Here is a 19,024-nt window from a genome sequence, read left to right as displayed (position 1 = left end):
TTGCCCTTGAAATTGTTCTGCATTTCTATGTCAAGGACCCTAATGAATATATACTGAAGTTCAAATGATTTTATTTTAACAGCAAACAATGAGCAAAGCATGGATCTGTTCCCCAGGAGGCACAGAAATGCATTCAACATTGTTATGGCACCCAGCTCTTGGTACAAGAAAAGAAAGAACCTCAGTTTTGTTCTTTGTAACCTTTGTGTAGGAATGAGGACAATTAAGAGGGCCTAGACTTCATTTACATGTCTATTTACAAGCCGTCTAAGTCACAGACCTGCACTGTATATTCTATTGATAGATCACTACCAAGTGAGCTAATAAAGCCACTGGCTTCATTAACCTTTATCACTTCCCTGTGTTTTTCTTCCTGTGTGACAAAGTAAATCATACGTGTTCTGTTCCAAGATTAGAAAGCAGCCTAAAATTCACTTGGTTTCAATGTCTGGCTGCTGAGCCTTCCCAACCACATCAACCACAAGCAGGGATTTTTGTAATTCTACAACATTCTGCAGAAGACAAAATAAACAGAAAAAGATAAAAAAATCTTCTATCGCTTCTATCACAACATCCACTAAGCGCCTCATTGTCACATGTGAAGGCAAACTTTCCAACTGTCCTGCTGAAGGAGTGCTTTCCCCAGGCTGCCATTTAGTCCAGACCTACTGCCCCTGCCACCTACCTCCCCAAAATACCTAGAACAGAACATAAGAAGCTAACACACAAAATTCCCCATGTGCTGCTGAAGCATTCTTATCCACAAGCTTCACTTAACCATGCTTTCAACTCCTTCCCTAATATGTTTCATGTGTCAGTAGTCACATAAAGTTTTCTGTCTGAAACCTGAACTAAATCTACACGACCTACAGTAGAGTTTTACAGAGCAGAGCACACACTACATGGCATGACTAACTTAGCCTAAACCTTTTAAGAAAAGCTTAATGTAACTTTATCTAACCACACAGAAAGCAGCACAACATAAAATTTCCACAATATTAACTTCCCAAAGTAAATAAAGCATTAAAAGCTTGTACAGAGATTTCGTATCTGCACTCCTGGGCTGCAGGAGGAGAGTGACCATGTATTAATTTATTTATTTTAACATCTTTAACTGCCAAGTTTGCAAGTCTTTTTTAGCATCCAGGAACTAAATCAGCATGAGAAAACAAACATGAAACTTGGTTTTACGTATGCTTTGGTTTACATACACACACTCCCAGCCTGCAATCTCCCTCTTTTTAAAGCTCTGCCTCCTGCACCTTACTTTTCCAGGTAGCAGAAGAAGATATTCTGATCCTCCTTTCTTCGTTTCTTCAACTCTCCCAGAACAGCACATATTGAAAAGCCAAGGCTCATATCACTGGCTTATATTCCCTCTCCACACTTCTCCTGTTGTTGCTGGCACACTCATATACTTCTGCAGAACCTGTATGACACTACTTTGCATCTCATCCATGTCCCCCACACAGAAAGAGACGGTTCCATTAGTAGCAGACACTGATCATTTCAATGTCTGCCTGCTGAAATATCAAAAATGGAATAAGGAGTGAGGCCTAGAAAAATGTACACAATTCAAAGAATCCCTAAACAGATAAAGAAGTTATTCAAATTTATTAAGGTAAGTGAAGAACAAAAAGGAAGGTTCAATATTTTAAGTCTGTATCAAAATTACCACTTCCTTTAAATAGGGGTAGAAGAGTAATAAAATAAAACCTTGTAAAAAGCTGACTTACTTTACAACTCAAAAGAGATCTTTCGACTTGATATTTACACTGATCATTTGTAGAGAACCAGTTTCTGAAAAGATTGTATTTTCATTCACAGCTTCACAGGCAAAATTCAGGAGGATCGTAAATTTTAAGGAGATAAACTAAACCGACAGAACTATTCAAACTGATGGTAAACACTCTGGTATCTCCTAAAACACTGGATAAAAGCTTGCCTAGCCTGGGCATCTAAAAGGACAACCAAGCTTATGTACAGTACACTTTATAGCTTCTTTTTCACATACAAAGCTTAATACAAATATTTTAAAATTAAAAATAAAGAACACCATAACTCTCATAACAAACAAGAAACAAAGACCAGAGCACATGATAATTATTCCCAGATTTCCAGTGTTTTGGGATTCACATGGTGTAATTAAACGTATTTTAAGATACCATTGCTTTTTGGTATTTCACAGAACATCTTACAACTTTTCATTGAGGCTCTAATGTCATTCCACTCTTTTTGATTTGGATACACCACTCTTCGTGAACTTTTGATTGTTCTAAGCATACATAAGACCTCTGGATACTCCTGAGGTGCTACTAGGTGGTAGTACAACTCCTAGAAGGAGCAATGACAGTGCCACACAACAACACACAGCAGTGCAATACTCAGTTGTTGCAGTCTTTGCTCCCATTCTGTTAGCAAATGCTGCCTTCAGGCTCACAAAGAAATTGGACTTGTGCATTGTAGAGGGAAATAGTGAACATAACAACACTGCAGTAGAACAAAGGACAGGTAGAAACAATCTGTCCATTAGATCAGTAACATACCGTTACTCCAGTTAAACCTGGGCCTTTTCCTTCAATTAGTTTATACATTTCCTGAAGTGCTTCCTCATCACTTTTGCCTTTAAATCGCTTCTTGGAGAGTTCTTGAAGAGCTTCCTTAAACTGCTCAAAAGTAATAGTTCTTACAGACTTTCCCCTGTTGAAACACACAGCAATTGAAAGAAATTACAAGAGAGCACAAAAAGCATTTCAAGGATAGCAGAGTGGTTTCAATATACCACAGTGAACAACAGAACACAGCAACAGAACAGGAAGACCCATGCAGCCCATTTATGGTGTCAAATAAAACATATCCCAGGAACACCACTTTATTTTTATATGTACACCAGTAGGATGGCATTTCATAGACTTCCCGACTGGGTCTACTGTTGGGAATGGCTGCAGCTCATAAAATTAAATACAGTCTCATTTGGTTGATCACTTATAAAGCCTGCATGTGCAAGACAAGAACTGAAGGATCTTAGGTAAGTCTTTTTATTTACTATTTTTTATTCCTCTTTGAATAACTGGTTATCATATTATTTATAAGTCACTATTCATGTATTCACAAAAAAAGAATTATTCTGCTACTGCGTAAAGCAACTATTGAAAAGCATTTAAAAACTTGAAATTCCTCCTCAGTTGAAGACTGACAAGTTTTTAAATTACAAATTTAAATTCAATACCTGTTTTTCCTTCATAGACCATCATCTTCAAAAAACATTTAAAGGTACACACAAAACACAATATGACAGTCTGGTAAACTTATAAACCTGCCAGAAATTTGGAGCTGAATACTTGCTGTAATTTTACTTGCTTTCTTCACTAATAGGAAGATCGTATTTTCATATTAGTAAATTACTTACTTATTTTTACTTTTAATGGAGAAGATGTTGCTGTACAGGTGTGTGGTGCAAATTCTGATGAATAGGAAATTCACACTTTACAAACACCAGTTTACACTGTCATTCCTGCAGATCTTTTTTGGTCCATCACACCAAAGGTTTCAGTTGATAGAACTGTTACAAAGCTTTCACTACAGTGATGCGTTTAACCAAAAGGAAGTTAATACATGTCTGTTTTCTAGTATTTTAAAATATTCCATTTAGGCAGGAGATAACATTGTGGAGCATGCACTGTTCCACTCAATTCCCTAATATTAACCTAGTTTTAGTGTTCCTCATTTTAAAATTCATGTATGAAGCAACAGCATAAGTGAGTTTACTCACCATTAAACAAAAAACAACTATTTTTAGTTGTTATGAATTACAGCAGACACAAACCACATCTTTTCCTGTATTAGTAAATTACAGACACTCTAATCTTTTGAATAAGAATTTACACCGCAAAATTTAGCCATATACTTTGAACTAAAATTCAGCAGATCAAATAGATCCATTTCCAGAAAGATGCATTGACACTTATGCTGATATAATCTTAAATAGTATCATCTTCAGAAGCAGAAAATGTTCACAACATTACAAAACTCTCAAAGTTAAAGCAATATTTGAGAGTACATGTTGCTGGGAAACGTGCTACTACACAAGTTTTGTTTGCTACTTGAGCATTTCTTTTTATGCCAATTTAGAGAACATTTCAAGCAAATCAGGGGAAAAAATAACCAAGCACCACCACACAACCCAGACCAGTCTTTTCAACAGGGACAGCTGTTTATATAGGAATAAACAACAGATGCTAGGATAGACAAAGTGTGCACCAGCAACAGAAATCTTGGGCTAGAAAAGCAGTATATAGAAATCTAATTTTAATTAAAGTGTCAAAAAGACCATTGTGAAGAGCAATTCAGCTATATGTCATGGATTTATCTTTGACCTTCTCTTAGACACCTTCAGTGGTCAAATCCCTCTTAGCTGGGGAATGCCTCCACTAATGAAAAGGGGAAGTGAGATTTCTGGTTTAGCAACCAACAGTTAGAAAGTGACTCTACTTCAATTAACTAAACAAAAATGAAATTTTATCCCAGGCTTTAAAACAAAGAGAAATTGGTTATTCACAACAAAATTCAGTACTAAGGGAACTCTTGACATAATTCTTCATTACTGGCATTCTTTATTTTCAATGCAGCCTTTCAATTCTTTATTTTCAATATGTAGCAAACATCAGCAACCTCCACAAAATAAAACTGATGTGTCTTTTGACCAAACATTGCTGTTTGCAACTACTTGTCTGCTTTTGGTAAAGCATGTGCTGGAGTATCTCATAGAATTAGCTGGTAAAAGAACATCATGACAGTAGAAATAAAGAATATAATCCAGCATTTCATTAATCAGAAAGACAGGTGGAATAAACTGCAATTAACCACCTGGAATTTCTCCAGGATTCTCATTAATAGGATGAACATCCCTCTTCTGATGAAACATGTCCAAGAACTTTTAAGCAGCGCAAGAGGTCAAGACTTCATTTTGTTTTGCCTCTCATTTAAAAAAAGAAAGCACTGGCCATCAATGCAAGGTTTCAGCATAACAACACTCTAAGGCCCTAAATTCTCTACAGACTCAGAGCCAAGTCCAGCATACAGGCCATTCTGTAGCACATAGGCTTAGCTTGGATCACTAGTCAGGATCATCGCAATGGAAAAGAGAATGATCACTTTCAGCAAAACCAGCAGAAATTCATGTTGATTTATCTGTGTTTCCCCGAATATTCTGAGCCTGAAGGGACCCACAAGGATCACTGAGTTCAACTCTGAAGTGACCAAACCCATGACCTTGTAACTATTAGCACCACACTCTAAACAAATGAACTGATCTCAGGGTTTAAGTAACACAGGAAGAATTTTTGGTTGCACACTTATTCAATAGAAGAGCATAACTTTTTTTGTGTGAATTAAAAGGAAAAAATACATAAATATGGCTTCCAAGAGGAACAAAGAACATTTGGTCTAAGACACAGGTATACCTACCTCTCACATTTGGTCTTTTCCCTTTTACTTACATGGGGCAAGGAAATTAGTGGATTTTCCCCCTTCAGCTTAAGGTATAACCACAAATTGGGCACATATATGATGTGTAGTAGAACGTAGTATTGCAGCTGGACTCCAAAAGAGAAGCAAATGTGCATCGTAGCTGATATTCTTTATCAGCAAACAACATTAATTGGATGTTAAAAATAGGATTGGAAGTGAAAGAATTTTTGCAACTATGTCCCAAGTTTCCTAGATAAAACAGCTTTAATTTTGAAATTTGTTATCTTTTTCTACACTCCAAAAATATCCCCTCTCGATCCCTCATCTATTACAATATTATCATATCCACTTGTAAAGCATCATATTTAACTCCAAAATTCTTAAGCTGCAACTTAAGTCTTGTGGAAAACCATAGGAATACAACATGTTCTTGCACTTTTGGTATGTGAGGTATGGTACATGTATGCCATGTACCAGCATCTAAATTACCAAGCAGCAATCCTACACCCCCTCCTGTCTCTAGAGAGAGGTCTCAAAGAGCTCTGAGCAGTTGCTGTCACCATGATTACTAACCAGAACATCATGCTCCCCTCTCCTCTGTCTATACAGCCATGGGTTTAATGTATAGGAGACCACTGACTGAGTAGGTAGAAATGACAGAGGAAAAGTCTTTCAACAAACCTTGATTTACACTCTCTCCAATCCAGGTCCACAAAAACACCCTAGGGAGAATGACTTGTGAGTATTATTGGATGGAAAATTGGACATGAGCCAGCAACATGCACTCCCAGCGCAGAAAGCCAACAACTGTATCCTGCGCTGCACCAAAAGCAGCATGGGACCAGGGTGAGGGAGGGGATTCTGCCCCTCTACTCTGCTCTGGTAAGAGCCCACTTGGAACACTGCATCTAGCTCTCGGGAATCCAGCACAGGAAAGACATTGACCTGTTGGAGCAAGTCCAGAGGAGAGCCACAGAGTTGATCAGAGAGAAGGAACACCTCTGCTATGAAGAAAAGTTGGGAGAGTTGGGATTGTTCAATCTGATGGAGATATGGCTCCAGAAGACCTTACTGCAGCTTTTAGGGGGCCTCACAAGGAAGGATGGGAGCAGGCTTTTTCGCAGAGCTGTTGTGATAGGACAAGGTAATGGCTGTGAACTAAAACAGGGTAGATTCAGACTAGATCTAAGGAAGACATTTTTGGGAGGATGGTGAAACACTGCAAGAGGTTGTCCAGAGAAACAGTAGATGGCCCATCCCTGGTCAGATGGGGCTATGAGCAAGCTGATCTCATGCAATATGTCCCTGCTCATTGGGCGAGGGCGAGGTGGTGGTGTTTTACCTGGATGACATGTAAAAGGCTCTCTCCAACACAAACTGTATGAAAAACTCTAATACTATTAACACAGCATAACACACAAGGTTGTCATACCCCAGTTTATTTTCACCATTTTTAATGCCCGGTTCACATTCAGGAAATCCCTTCCTTGTACAAGCATTTCAGAACTCACGAACTTAAGAAAAAAACCCCAACCCATGAGCCCCCAGATAAACTACTTCCATTCTATTAAGCAACTGCTACAAAGAACCAGCTTCTTTGTGTATATTTCTAACTTGTTTTTAGAAGCTCATTATAAATATCTTGTTTCCATGGGAATAACAAAACAAATATATTCACTTCCATTTTCCAAGTGTTACAAGTTCAAATTTGTCTACAATTAAGTATGCCAAGGGTGATCACTCAGCTCTTAACACTCATCTCTTAGGTTTAGCATTCCAGAGAGTTAGTATAGAAAGAAGATAAAAAACTGTATGTTAAAAAAAAAAATCAAGGCATCAGAATGAAAATTAAAACTGATCAAAAAATAAGACAAAATGGAAAACAGCAACAAAGAAGGGAAGGTAGGAGGGAAAAAAGGCTTTTACATAAGTAGGTGTCATAAGCTTGGCCAATTCAATGAAAAGAATGAAATATATGAGGGACATTAATAATAAATTTTTTTTAAAGCCCTATACTTCATTATGACAAAAAGAAACCTTTATGTTTAGAAAGGATACATTCTTACATACCATTCTATTTTAAGCTCTGCTTCTTACAACAAACAGAATTACTCTAATGCATCATCCTTCAGTGGCAGGAACCATGTTCACGGTACAATAATGACAGCCTCCTGTGTCTATGCTTACATTTGGGAACAGAATGAATATACTCTGAAGAATTTTAGGAAGCTTCCCATCACTTCCCCTTCCTCGATAAGTCTCTCCACATGTGGCCACTACATATTGGAAGACTCTGAACTGAAGTTTGAAATCCTCAGTTTGCTCTTGGGAGCCCAAGTTCACCTACATAAAAGCGTCGGTTCTGTGTCTGGACAGTAGCACAGTAAAAAAAGTGCAAAGTTTCAAACACTGGCCCAAAGCAGATTGGAACAGCAAGTGATGCATTTTTCATTTGCAAATATTACTAATAACAGTGCCCCAAGTTCTTAAATGTGAAAGTGCACTGCTGCAAATGCATACTATGGACTTGAATACTATTTGGATTAAAAGTTGTCCACAATTTCAACTGAAAAGCTACACAATTACACTCCATATACCCAATACACAAAATCCTTGGCTGGTTATTAGAGATCTTTATCTCCACAACACTAAAACAGTTCAGTATTAATACAACAAAGTTTACAACTTAATAGGTCCTGCTGTAATCTCCAAGCTACCAAAAGTCACCCCCAATTCCAATCACAAAAGGACACTTTTCTATTTTCTTACATTGAAGATAGGAAAGAAGATGTAGAATTACTGAGAAAAGCTTCTATTTTTTTAGCATGTCAGAGGATTACAGCAGGATACAATAACCAGGACTGTTCTACTGTGGAAACTGTCCTCTACTCACAAAGGTCTAAGGAGTATAGCAGGCTGGACAAGGGTCTAAAAACACCACACCTAGAAGTGGGACCCTAACAAATGTTTTTGCATAAATTCCAACAGGAGGGGTTTTGTTTGCAATTCTAAATTCACCAGAGACTTGGGAGTCTGATCAACTGAGCAGTCAAGTAAAACTCAACAGCATCTTTTCTTGTAAATTAGAACAGGACTTTGGGTACTTCCTATATTTATTCCCTTTCCAAGGCAGTCTCATTCATTCAGGAAACAGAATGAGGGACCACGCTGGTAAGAGAACACGTGAGCAGCTTATTTGTCACAGTTTCTGACTTAGTGGCACAATAAGCCTGATCAGGCTATTTCTGATTTACCACTATTGCTCCCACATCTACGTAGGCAACTTCTAACTAATACTAAGAAATATTTCTAACTTATCAGAAGCCAACATTAAAAATTACTCAAATTAATCATATAAAGGCATCATCACTGAGAACAAGACCATAAGTCAGGTGCTTTATCCTAAGGGCTAACCAAAGGCGTATTCCCTAATGACATTCAGCCCTGACTTCAAACTTTAGCTGCTTCTCTTTTATCTTAACAAGCCATACTAAAAAAAGTCACTACAGCTGAAACTTACCGATTTTCATTCAAAGATTTTCCTTATTTACCACTTTACAGCAGCAACTTCATTATTATTATTATTATTACTCTTATGGCCCAGGGCATTCACCCTTCTTTGTTTAGTAGAACAGACACTTTCTCTTCCTTGCTACTTGTAAAAACACCAAGTCTTCATGCATGGAGTCCCTTGTGTCCTTAAAGGAATTTCCAACTGCCTTTCTCTGGGAAAATCGAAGATTAAAGATACCCTTCCCAGGTGTAATAATAGGCTTTTCCCCCATGGTTCCTCACAAACACTGCGCAATCTCTTCCCTGGGTTTCACAAGTCCATCACCCCCTCCACGGTATCCCCTTTCCCTGTTTCCCCATTGGCTATGGGGCCTGGTGTCTAACTCCTGTCTTCCCTAGTGTCACTTGCCCCCTGCCCTGCCCCCCTTGTACCACCCGCGAACCTGAGACACTATACAACTGACAAAATGCACATGATCACTCCCTTTGGCTCTTGCTTTCACCTTCAGCACATGGAATAAAGGCCTGCTGGAATTAATCTGGGGCTGGGAGCCTTCTGCTTCTCTGCTGAGTTAGCCTGTAATGTGTGTGGATGAGTGAGCCTGATTGCTGCCTGAATTCTTCTCAAGCAGTTTCTCCACTGGAGAGGCTGACTGGGATCTATTAGGCTGTAGCTGCACACTGAAAAAGACACTGTTACATTCATGATGTGGTCTATAAACCTAATGTATGTCGGTAACAACTGCTCGTGGTAGGTGTACTGCACACCTTGACAATCAATCATAAGGTACCACAGACAAATTCAAATTCCTTGAAGCAAAATAGGTTTGTACCAGTCTCTGCAAAACACAACACTCATCTAACAGATGTAATTTTTTCTAAGAATGTCTGCTGTAACATTATCACCACAAAGTCCAAGGCTGTTTAACCAAGAAGCAGATTATGCTGCAGGGCTGGTGGTTTACCTTTTTCTTTTTGTAGTTTACAATTTTCACTTTCTCCTCTCTTTACACAGCTCAGAATTTCTGTGGACTATCAGCATGACAATTTATAGCCAAGAAATAGCTAGGTACTAGTAATACTCCCTAGGTAGCTAACCAGGCTAGTAGAACCTTGCAATCTAATGGAGTATTGAAGACATCCTGTGAAGGTCTGGTTTTTGCTATCTATCAGTCAAGAACAGAATAAAACCCCCCTTAGATATATAGTGCAAAAAACCCCTTAAAAATGAAAAAGGGAACATTTTCTTGGATAAAATGGACGAATGTATGATTAACCCAAAGCAAAGGCTTGTGTATGAATTTTAAAAATTCAGCTGAAGACAGATGAGCAAGCCAAGAAAACTACTTTAATACTATCAGGGTATTTGCACTGCACTAATTAACAGCTCTAAAGAGACATGGTAAAAAAAAAATTAAGGTAACAATACTTCAGATATCACTTTGCAACAGATTTCTGCCCAATTAATGGGTAAAACTGGGATACTGAAATTAGACATCTGTATGTTAATGCAAGCAGGTATAATTTGGCAACTTGTGAGGAAAAAGGCATGGAAGATATTTTCAAAAACATGATCCTAGGAAGAAGCTACAACAGAGATCTTCAGCTAAAGCAGCGATCACTTCTGGGACACAAGCACCTTTGAATGCACGCCTATTTCCAAGTGAATTCTTTCGAGGGGAAGAGTACGACTGACAACAAGGACATCCAGATGACCTTCACAATTAATCTCTCTAAAATAGATAGCATCTTGGCCAAGTCAGAGTATAGCAGTTGGACTAGATGGCTTCATATACCCCATGACCACAAGGGAACACCATTATCAGTTTTTCTAAGAAAGAAAAACAAGACAAGCCACTGCAAAGTGCAGTACAAAATTCTCTCACGATATCACTGCAAATAGTCATGACTTACAGAAACCTCCCTGGGAGTAGGCCTCAAGGGCAGAACACCTCAGATCATTCACTCAGGAACTGAACCTGGAATGGACAGTTTTTCCTTCCTGGTGCTTTTTGTCTCATTAATGAGCAAAGGTAAAGCAGAGTATGCCTAGTTTATACTAAGTATCTGAAACTGGGATAGCTGCTGAGCTGTGAAAACCTGAAGCAAGAGGACATCAACAGCTCACTAAACTAGCAGTGGATTAGACTTCACTGCAACTTAAATATTTTAGGCTTCTCTTATGAAAACTCTATTTATGATACTTGAAAGACTTACAAGTCTCTCCTCTTGACTTTTTTTCCTATCCTATGTGCTTCACTCATGGTGAAAATTCATTTCCTTTAAAATAAAATCCAAAATTCAAAAGAAGACAAACCCAAGTATAGGCTATGAGCCTATTAGATAAAATAGTATTGGGAAGGAAACAAAGAGGGACTGGAGAAAGAATACGACTTGGCAAAAACATTACTGAGTGAAAGCTTCCAAAAGAAAGCAAATCCCAGAATGAGTTAAAGGGGTTAAAGAGATTTAATGGAATTTACAGAGGATGAGGAAAAGAGAAAGTCCAAGCAGCCAGTAGGTCTGATAGCTATATACAGCTTAGAGGAAAAGACTAAATTAGCTAAACAGAGTAGCAGAATCCAATTATTTCACTTTTGTTTGGAGTTTTCTTAAGTTTAAGAGAACAAAAATAATTTACATTTGAATACTTAATCATGAAGATTCATGTAATGGTTAGCTACTGATAAGAAGTACAAGGAAAACTCTGTGAAGCCTGAAGAAAGCATATGCCCCAACTTATATTAAAGGCGTTTGCAAGTGTATTTGGCATGACAGGCATGGACCAGACTTTGGAAAAAGAAACATGCTACCAAGTAGTCTGGGAGTACTCCAGCTTTCCCTTGTAATAGAAGAGAGATATCCATCTTCTAGTTGTCAATCCTGTGGACTCTACCCAAAGAACGTAAAAACTACACACACAACAGAGAGAAGACAATAATTTTATCACTCCTTAGAATGCTGGATACTCCTGTGAAAGAATCCAATAAATGACATACAACTTGCAGATAACATTGTTCAGTAACATAGAAATCCACCCCTTGGGAGGATGAAGGATTCATACCAGTTGACAGCTCAATTTGGGTGGAAGTTAAGACATTAAAGGACATGGCATGGGTGAGTGAAACTAGCAGGAATATTAGCCAAAGTACAGAAAGATGAAGGAAATTAGGAGCAATTCAAAAAAGAGGCTGCAGAGAGGTCTTAGACACATATGATAGGGGACAAACTAGTGCTGAAAGAGAAAGACAATGCCTTCAAAATCAGGCTTCTGGCATATATGGTGGTTTCTTCTCTAGAAGGCTCAATTTATATGCTGTTCTTTTTGGTTCTTGTCATCTTAAAGTTATGGACTAGGCTAGACATACACACAGGCCATAGGGGAAGGGAGCAGAAACTAACCACAGTGTAATAACCCAACACAGTGCACAGCTGCCAGAGACGCTGCTGAGCACATCCAAAATACAAAAATCCAAGAGGATGATGCCATAGTGTTCATGAAGTCAGCCTCAAATAAATAAATTAAAGCAGTTAAGAATAATTGAAGATTTACTATGCATTCTTAATAGCTAATCACTTCATTGTCATTCTTCCACAGGCTGAGCTTACCACACAAGCTAGTGGCAAGAAGCTATTCTCATATAATAATACTTACTATTTTATCTTCAGAGAGCTGAAAAAGCTGATACAATCACTGCAATTTCAAAAGTTCTTTCTGCTGTTGAAGTGCAGCGGCTTAGGGCAAATGCTTTACAGTTGAGAGGACAGAGCAAAGAACCAACATCACCCATACTTTCTCCACCAGTTAAAGCAGTGCACATGAACACACTGCCTGATAACCCAGGGAAAGAAAAGTAGGATATAAAGATAAGGCATCCTTCTACAGATCACCAGCAATCCCATGTGAGCTGACATGTCTCATTCATGTCCCAGAACAAAAAAAAACCCCAAACCAGCCCTGGGGTGACTTTATGATGCTTTTATCCCCAGTCATCTGTTGTGTTTATGTTGGATATTAAGTTCTGCACCTTTAAGACTGGTTCCGAGAACGAAGGGAGGGAGAAAGAAGCGTGGAGTTTGTTATCAGAAACTGCACTTGCTCCCTCATGTCCTTCGCACGGACTGTGTTTGTCTGCAGCAGGGACAGACAGTGGGAGAGAGAGCTCTCCTTTGTTTTTGGACAGCTTTTTTTTAGCTAGCTGAGGCAGAGAAATTCCCTGGACTGCGGCTTTTCTTTCTCTTGGAACTGATCGGCCTTGCTCTGGACTGAAAACCCAGAAAAACACTGGGAGCTCACACCTGTGGCCCACTGGGACTGGGATGCTGTATTCCAGCACCAGAGCCTCATGACAAGGACTTTCTGAATTTGCCATCTCTTCAGAGTACTGAGAGGTTTTATTGTTTGATAATATTCTTTTTTTTCTTCTTTTTTTTTTTTTTAATGCTTGTGAATACTTTGCTTGCTAAATAAACAGTTTTTTCCACTTTTCTCCAAGGAAATCTTTTCCCAAACCAGTTGTGGGAGGGGCTGCTTGAATTTTGCTTTCTAGAGGGACCCCCATTTGGAGGTTTCCTCCCACATTTGCCCTAAACCAGGACACCAGCATTTGGGTTTATTTTGATTCTCTTGTTTGATTTCACACCTAGTGTGAAAATATTTGATTAAAAATGAGGCCAATCAAAGTACAATGAAACAACACCCAACACAAACACTGTTCTAAAACACTGTGACAAGCCATGACCATGAGTAATGTCAACACTGCATGGCGAAACATCCTCTAAGCAGGAGTGAATGGATTTGATTCCAAGCAGTTAATCCACAGAAACCATATAAAATTGTTCATAAGTATGACAAGAAAAATATTTTCAAGGACAGCTTTCAGATTACTGGCTATTTTTCAGGACTTCATTTACATTACTAACCCGAATTTATATAAATACATGGCACTCAGAGATAGGAAAAGAGACACAACCTCATGAACTTGTACGTTAGCACCCTCAGGTTTTTGGTAACCAGTAGCCTTCCTTACTGCCTTCTCTCTACGTACTGTATCAAGGTTTTGACTGAGTCGACATTGAGGGAGGACATTATCATTTTTGATGAGACCAATTAACCAAAAACAAGACATGACATTTGACAGGAGAATAGAAAGTGGAATTTTTACAATAGAAAATAGAGTTACATAAGACAGTGCTGTTATTATTAATGAGACGCAGAACAGAAAAGCTTCTTATCTAAGAACTAGATATTAAATGGTGTCCTGGGTTGTACTACAGGATGTGCACAAAGCATTCTATCACCACCTTCATGAACTGTTGAATCCAGGTGGGGGCAGTGCTCTTCCCAGGCCCCCTCCCTCAGGGCTATCTTCTGTTAATGGCCCATCAAATGCCTTGCCCATGACTCATAGATAACCCCCTCCAGGAGCTATCTGTCTTTAATGGGCCATCAAGGACCCCCTGCATGACTCATCATCCCACTGTGAGATGCTCTGCCCAGGGGGAGGAACCAAGCATTCTCACCTGGATATAATGTGGGGTTTGGGACAGTAGAGGCAGCCCTTACCCAGTGGATTCCCAGAGGACCCGAGCTACCAGACCTCTCTACGGGATCACTGCTTCAGGAAGACCACCTCATCTGGACTGCTTCCATCACTCTGTTCAGGTTGTATTCTGACTCTGTTAGTGGTCTTTTGTATTATTGCATCTATTTTCTTTTACTTTTTTTTCCTTTCTTCCTATTAAATTGTATTTCTGGCTTGGAGCGTCTCATTTGTTTTGCTTTCAAACCACTACAAATGGTTATATGGTATGACATCTTACTAGATTTACAGAAAATTCAAACTCAGGGGGACAAAGAACAAAGGCATTATTAAATAGGACAGGACATAGTAAGATCTTAAGTCTGAAGATATTAGAGCTTAAACTATGCCTTCATTAAGAACTGAATTGGACTTTGAAAGTAAACCATTGCACAAAGGACAGAATAATAACTGAATCTAACTATTATGGAACAACAGTGAGCGTCCAAGCTTCTGTCTAGCAACATATTACTCAAAATTGTTTTTCTTCTCAGCTTTTCCTTAAAATTACATTAAATCAAAAACTCTACTTTTATGTGCTACTGACTTTCCTGGAATTTCTTGTTTTCCTCCTCAGATACTGTGATGCTTCAGCAAAAACTCTAGCTGTGTATCCTTACAATGTCTAATATTATGAGGGATTTTTAATTGCCAGACAGGAATTTAATGACTACCAAATTTTTTAGCCATTTTTCCTACACTGAGCCAATCCAGATCAGAGCAGCATGCAAAGTACAATGCAAAATGGTGGCAAAGCAAAGGGTGAGTACTATGGGGACCCATTTTTTAAATCACTATGAAGATCAAGTAAAACTACAAGTACAACTTGAACATTTTATTGCTTGTTCCTAAGGAGAAAGATGTTTGGGTTAGTTTCCTTGAGAACTCTGACAAAACTTCCATCCTAATTCAGAAATTACACTGGTCAATATACAGAAAAGAAGTCCCTGGCTGATGACAAGAAAAATGAAGGAAAACAGATGAATAACACAACCTTGAATATTAGAGCACATTCACTTACTGTTCAGGCATGGCAGCTGTTTGTTAATCACCATATTGCACCAGGATAGGGCAAGTTTACTTGTATTTCTTGGCCAAGAAATTCAGAAAACGCTGTCTGATAGCTGAGGTAACAGAGGACATTCCAGCTCCAGGACATTCCTCCCTACCCTCCAAGTAAATATTTCCAGTTGCAGACTGGTTTTCAGTGAGGGTTTTTTTTGTGAGAAAGGTACAATACCATTTAATACTATACATAAGAAATATTATACATATTTTTCAAAATAGTTTTGCATAGTTATTTCTGAAACATAATTCAAACAAAGCAACACAGCCTCATATATTTGAGAACTCCAGCCAGATCAGCAGACAAGCTCAGCAGTAAGCAACTCATTGCTTACTAAAATGCAACCACAGAAGCCAGAGCAGCAGTACTCTAATCCAAGGTGGAATTTTCCTTTAGAGTTTAATTACACAGAATTTAAAACCAAGAGTTTTGTCAGATTGTCTCAATAAGAAAATAGCATTGTCAGATGGTTTTACAACAGCACCATTCCAGTTTTTCAAAGGATTTCACAGAGTTGGGTTGTTTTCCATGTCAAATCACATCTAACCACGAAAGCAATTTCTGAACCCAGTGACAGCTCAATGATAGTGAACTCTCTAAGTAAGAAAGTATGTGTTTGGGGAAGGGGTTGTATCAGTGATCCTGATGACAGAGAGAAAACACAGATGTACGTATATCTGCTAATGATTTTGTTGGCAATATGAGAAGGTGGCAGCATTAAAAATAGACAGCTGGCACTAACTGATGCCAGCACAATCTCAGCGTGTAAGAGCCATTGACCATTGCTGGAGATAGAAAGGTGTGAAATCAAGAATGACACACCAAGCGAAAAAAGAGAAGCTAACTACAGCGTTAGTCCATATCCATAGCTCAAATGCAGAGAAAGCCACAAAACTGTTTGCCATAACCAACAGCCAAGGACCAAATCACGACCTTCAGGAAAGGAGAATCCACACTGCAGTTATGCACAGAGCAGAAACCAGACATTTTCTGTTTCAAAGAAAAGAAGAAAAATAATAGAAATAAGGAAGGAACTGCCTATTTCTCCCCTACTGCAAGATTGCCTTCCCATATGAAAGGGAAAATTGAATGGTCACAGCAAAGCTCTAAATATATAGTTCACAGTCTTGGAGAATTTCCCATTCTGTGTCTGTTTCTTGCAAAGGAGATTTCACTCTGTGTTAAAGCAACAACATTCACAATGATGTCCTGCTCCCCATGTCCTTCTTATCTTCATGTCTTCTGAAAGAGCAATTAGAGATGCAATTGCCTGTATTGGCAGCATTCTCATTTTGCACAACATAAAGCAAGACAGAAGAATAGGCAGACTGTGGCGAAAGCAGTCTGTCAAACAGTTTACAAATGAGAGTAGGAGAGTATTTGAAGAGGTATCCACTTGAAAAGAACAGTATTATTTTTAAAAAATGCAGATGGGAAATGTTAAGGCTAAATTATAGAGCAGCAAAACCCCTGTAACATTTACACATGAGAGTGCCTTGTTTCCACTACAGATCTACAAGCCAATTCCATATGTCTGCTATTGCTAGTGCAGAGAATATTCTCTAGTAAATTATTCTGCTATGCCTTTATCATTTCTCCTTATCATACCTTGTGGAAATAGATAACTACTTTTGCACAGTTTAGGGAACAAGTAGTTAATGCATCTGACCACTTACTTTGTATACCTCAAGAGCAATCTCCAGGCACTTTCCATCTCAGCACAAGGTTGCTGCAATTGATAATGCAATGTTCAATCTGAATGAAGATTCCCCTACTAATCATAACCAAGAACAACTGTAGGAAGCCCCAGTATACCTCACAAGTAATTAGGGCATGCCTGTGAGCTCAGAGATCAAAATAATTCAAAATAGGCAAAGTACAGAATATCCATCTCACGACAAAAAAACCCCAACTCTATAGAAAGAGGAAGTCTGCCAAACAAGGAGTTACAATAAAGCTACATCCAGCTTCAGAAAGAAGCCATTTTGACTCCGTGGGTGAGAGAGACTGATCCTCTCTCTGTGTCCTGAGTGGGGAACACATTTCCCAAATGGAACTCTCAGTTGTGCCACAGAATCTGCAGAACAGTCCATGCCAATAATGTCTTGGCACTTTGTGAAAGCTATAAACAGAGAGTGACCAAATTCTCTACAGGGATCTATCACCTCCCTTGGATTAAAGATCTGTATATAAGATCTTTACAGTGCTGACTCATGTGCATCTGAAACCAACCCAAAAAGAAAGGCAGAAGATTATGATAGCTGACATCAATTCAGATATTTTTTCCCTTACATTGCACAAAACATGCAGTTTACAATAAATGGAGGTTGTAGTGGTTTGAAAGCAAAACAAATGAGAGCCTCCAAGTCAGAGATATAATTTAATAGGAAGAAAGGAAAGAAAGTAAACTAGAATAGATGCAATAATACAAAAGACCACTGACAGGGTCAGAATACAACCTGAGCGGAGTGATGGAAGCAGTCCAGATGAGGTGGTCTTCCTGAAGCAGTGATCCCGTAGAAAGGTCTGGTAGCTCGGGTCCTCTGTGAATCCAGTGGGTAAGGCCCGCTCTGGTGTTCAGAGTCTCACCTTACATCCAGGCTGGAATGCTTGGTTCCTCCCTCTGGGTGGAGCATCTCACAATGGGATGGTGAGTCATATGATAAGGCCTGATGGGCCCATTAACAGGAGATAGTCCAGGAGGGGGTTATCTGTGACTTGTGTGGCAAAGGTGCTGACGGGCCCATTAACAGAAGATAATCCAGAGTGGAGGAGGCAAGAAGCACTGCCTCACCTGGTTTCAACAGTTCATGAAGATGGTGATAGAATATACTTCAACCCAGGACAGAGCTTTACCCACACAGTTGCAGACATCATCACAAACCAAAATGATAAGGAACAATTGGGAAGACTCCAAGACACTGGAATGAATTGTGAAAGCAGAGAGGAGACTGTAAAAGAGCAAGCATATACATTTTTGGAAATCTGTGACTTATTTAGACCAACACCTACTGAAGGAAGGTACTGAGCCAATGCTAGGTAAGATTTGCTGCCCTCTTGATTTTTGCTTTGCATAAAAAGGTGCTATCATTTACAAACACAAATTAGTATATTCTCATACTAACAATCTCCAGTAGCTCCAAGTTACTTACATGCAGAAAATGAAGCTTCACATCCATTTTTCTTGGATTACTATCTCAATTCTGAAACTATTTTCTTCAAAGCCTCTGATTTCACCAGCAGAAGCAGCAAAGTATTGCTCCAAACTGTCATCCACTGACATGCTGGTGCAAGAATATTCAGTGTATCTACTCCCACATTGTTTTTTATAGAAGGGCAAGTTTTCTAAGTAATGGACAGTTAATGGTGCAGTCAGTATTAGACTCCCGTGCTC

The 19,024-nt window shown here is 38.9% G+C and overlaps 1 protein-coding gene across 4 annotated transcripts in view; it reads right to left on the bottom strand.

Moving 5' to 3' along the window:
• TPPP (tubulin polymerization promoting protein) overlaps positions 1-19,024 on the bottom strand; it is an 89,373-nt gene that overhangs the window by 38,358 nt on the left and 31,991 nt on the right. For all 4 annotated transcript variants that reach the window (XM_066190076.1, XM_066190084.1, XM_066190056.1 and 1 more), the window contains exon 3: positions 2,547-2,700. In XM_066190076.1, coding sequence (XP_066046173.1) covers positions 2,547-2,700 — 154 coding nt within the window. The remainder of the gene's footprint in view (positions 1-2,546; positions 2,701-19,024) is intronic.

The sequence above is a fragment of the Chamaea fasciata genome, unplaced genomic scaffold (genome assembly GCF_029207755.1).
Source record: "Chamaea fasciata isolate MVZ Bird 193981 ecotype frontalis unplaced genomic scaffold, bChaFas1.0.hap1 SCAF_1, whole genome shotgun sequence".
NCBI lineage: Eukaryota > Metazoa > Chordata > Aves > Passeriformes > Sylviidae > Chamaea > Chamaea fasciata.
This window is presented reverse-complemented; position numbering and strand designations above follow the sequence as displayed.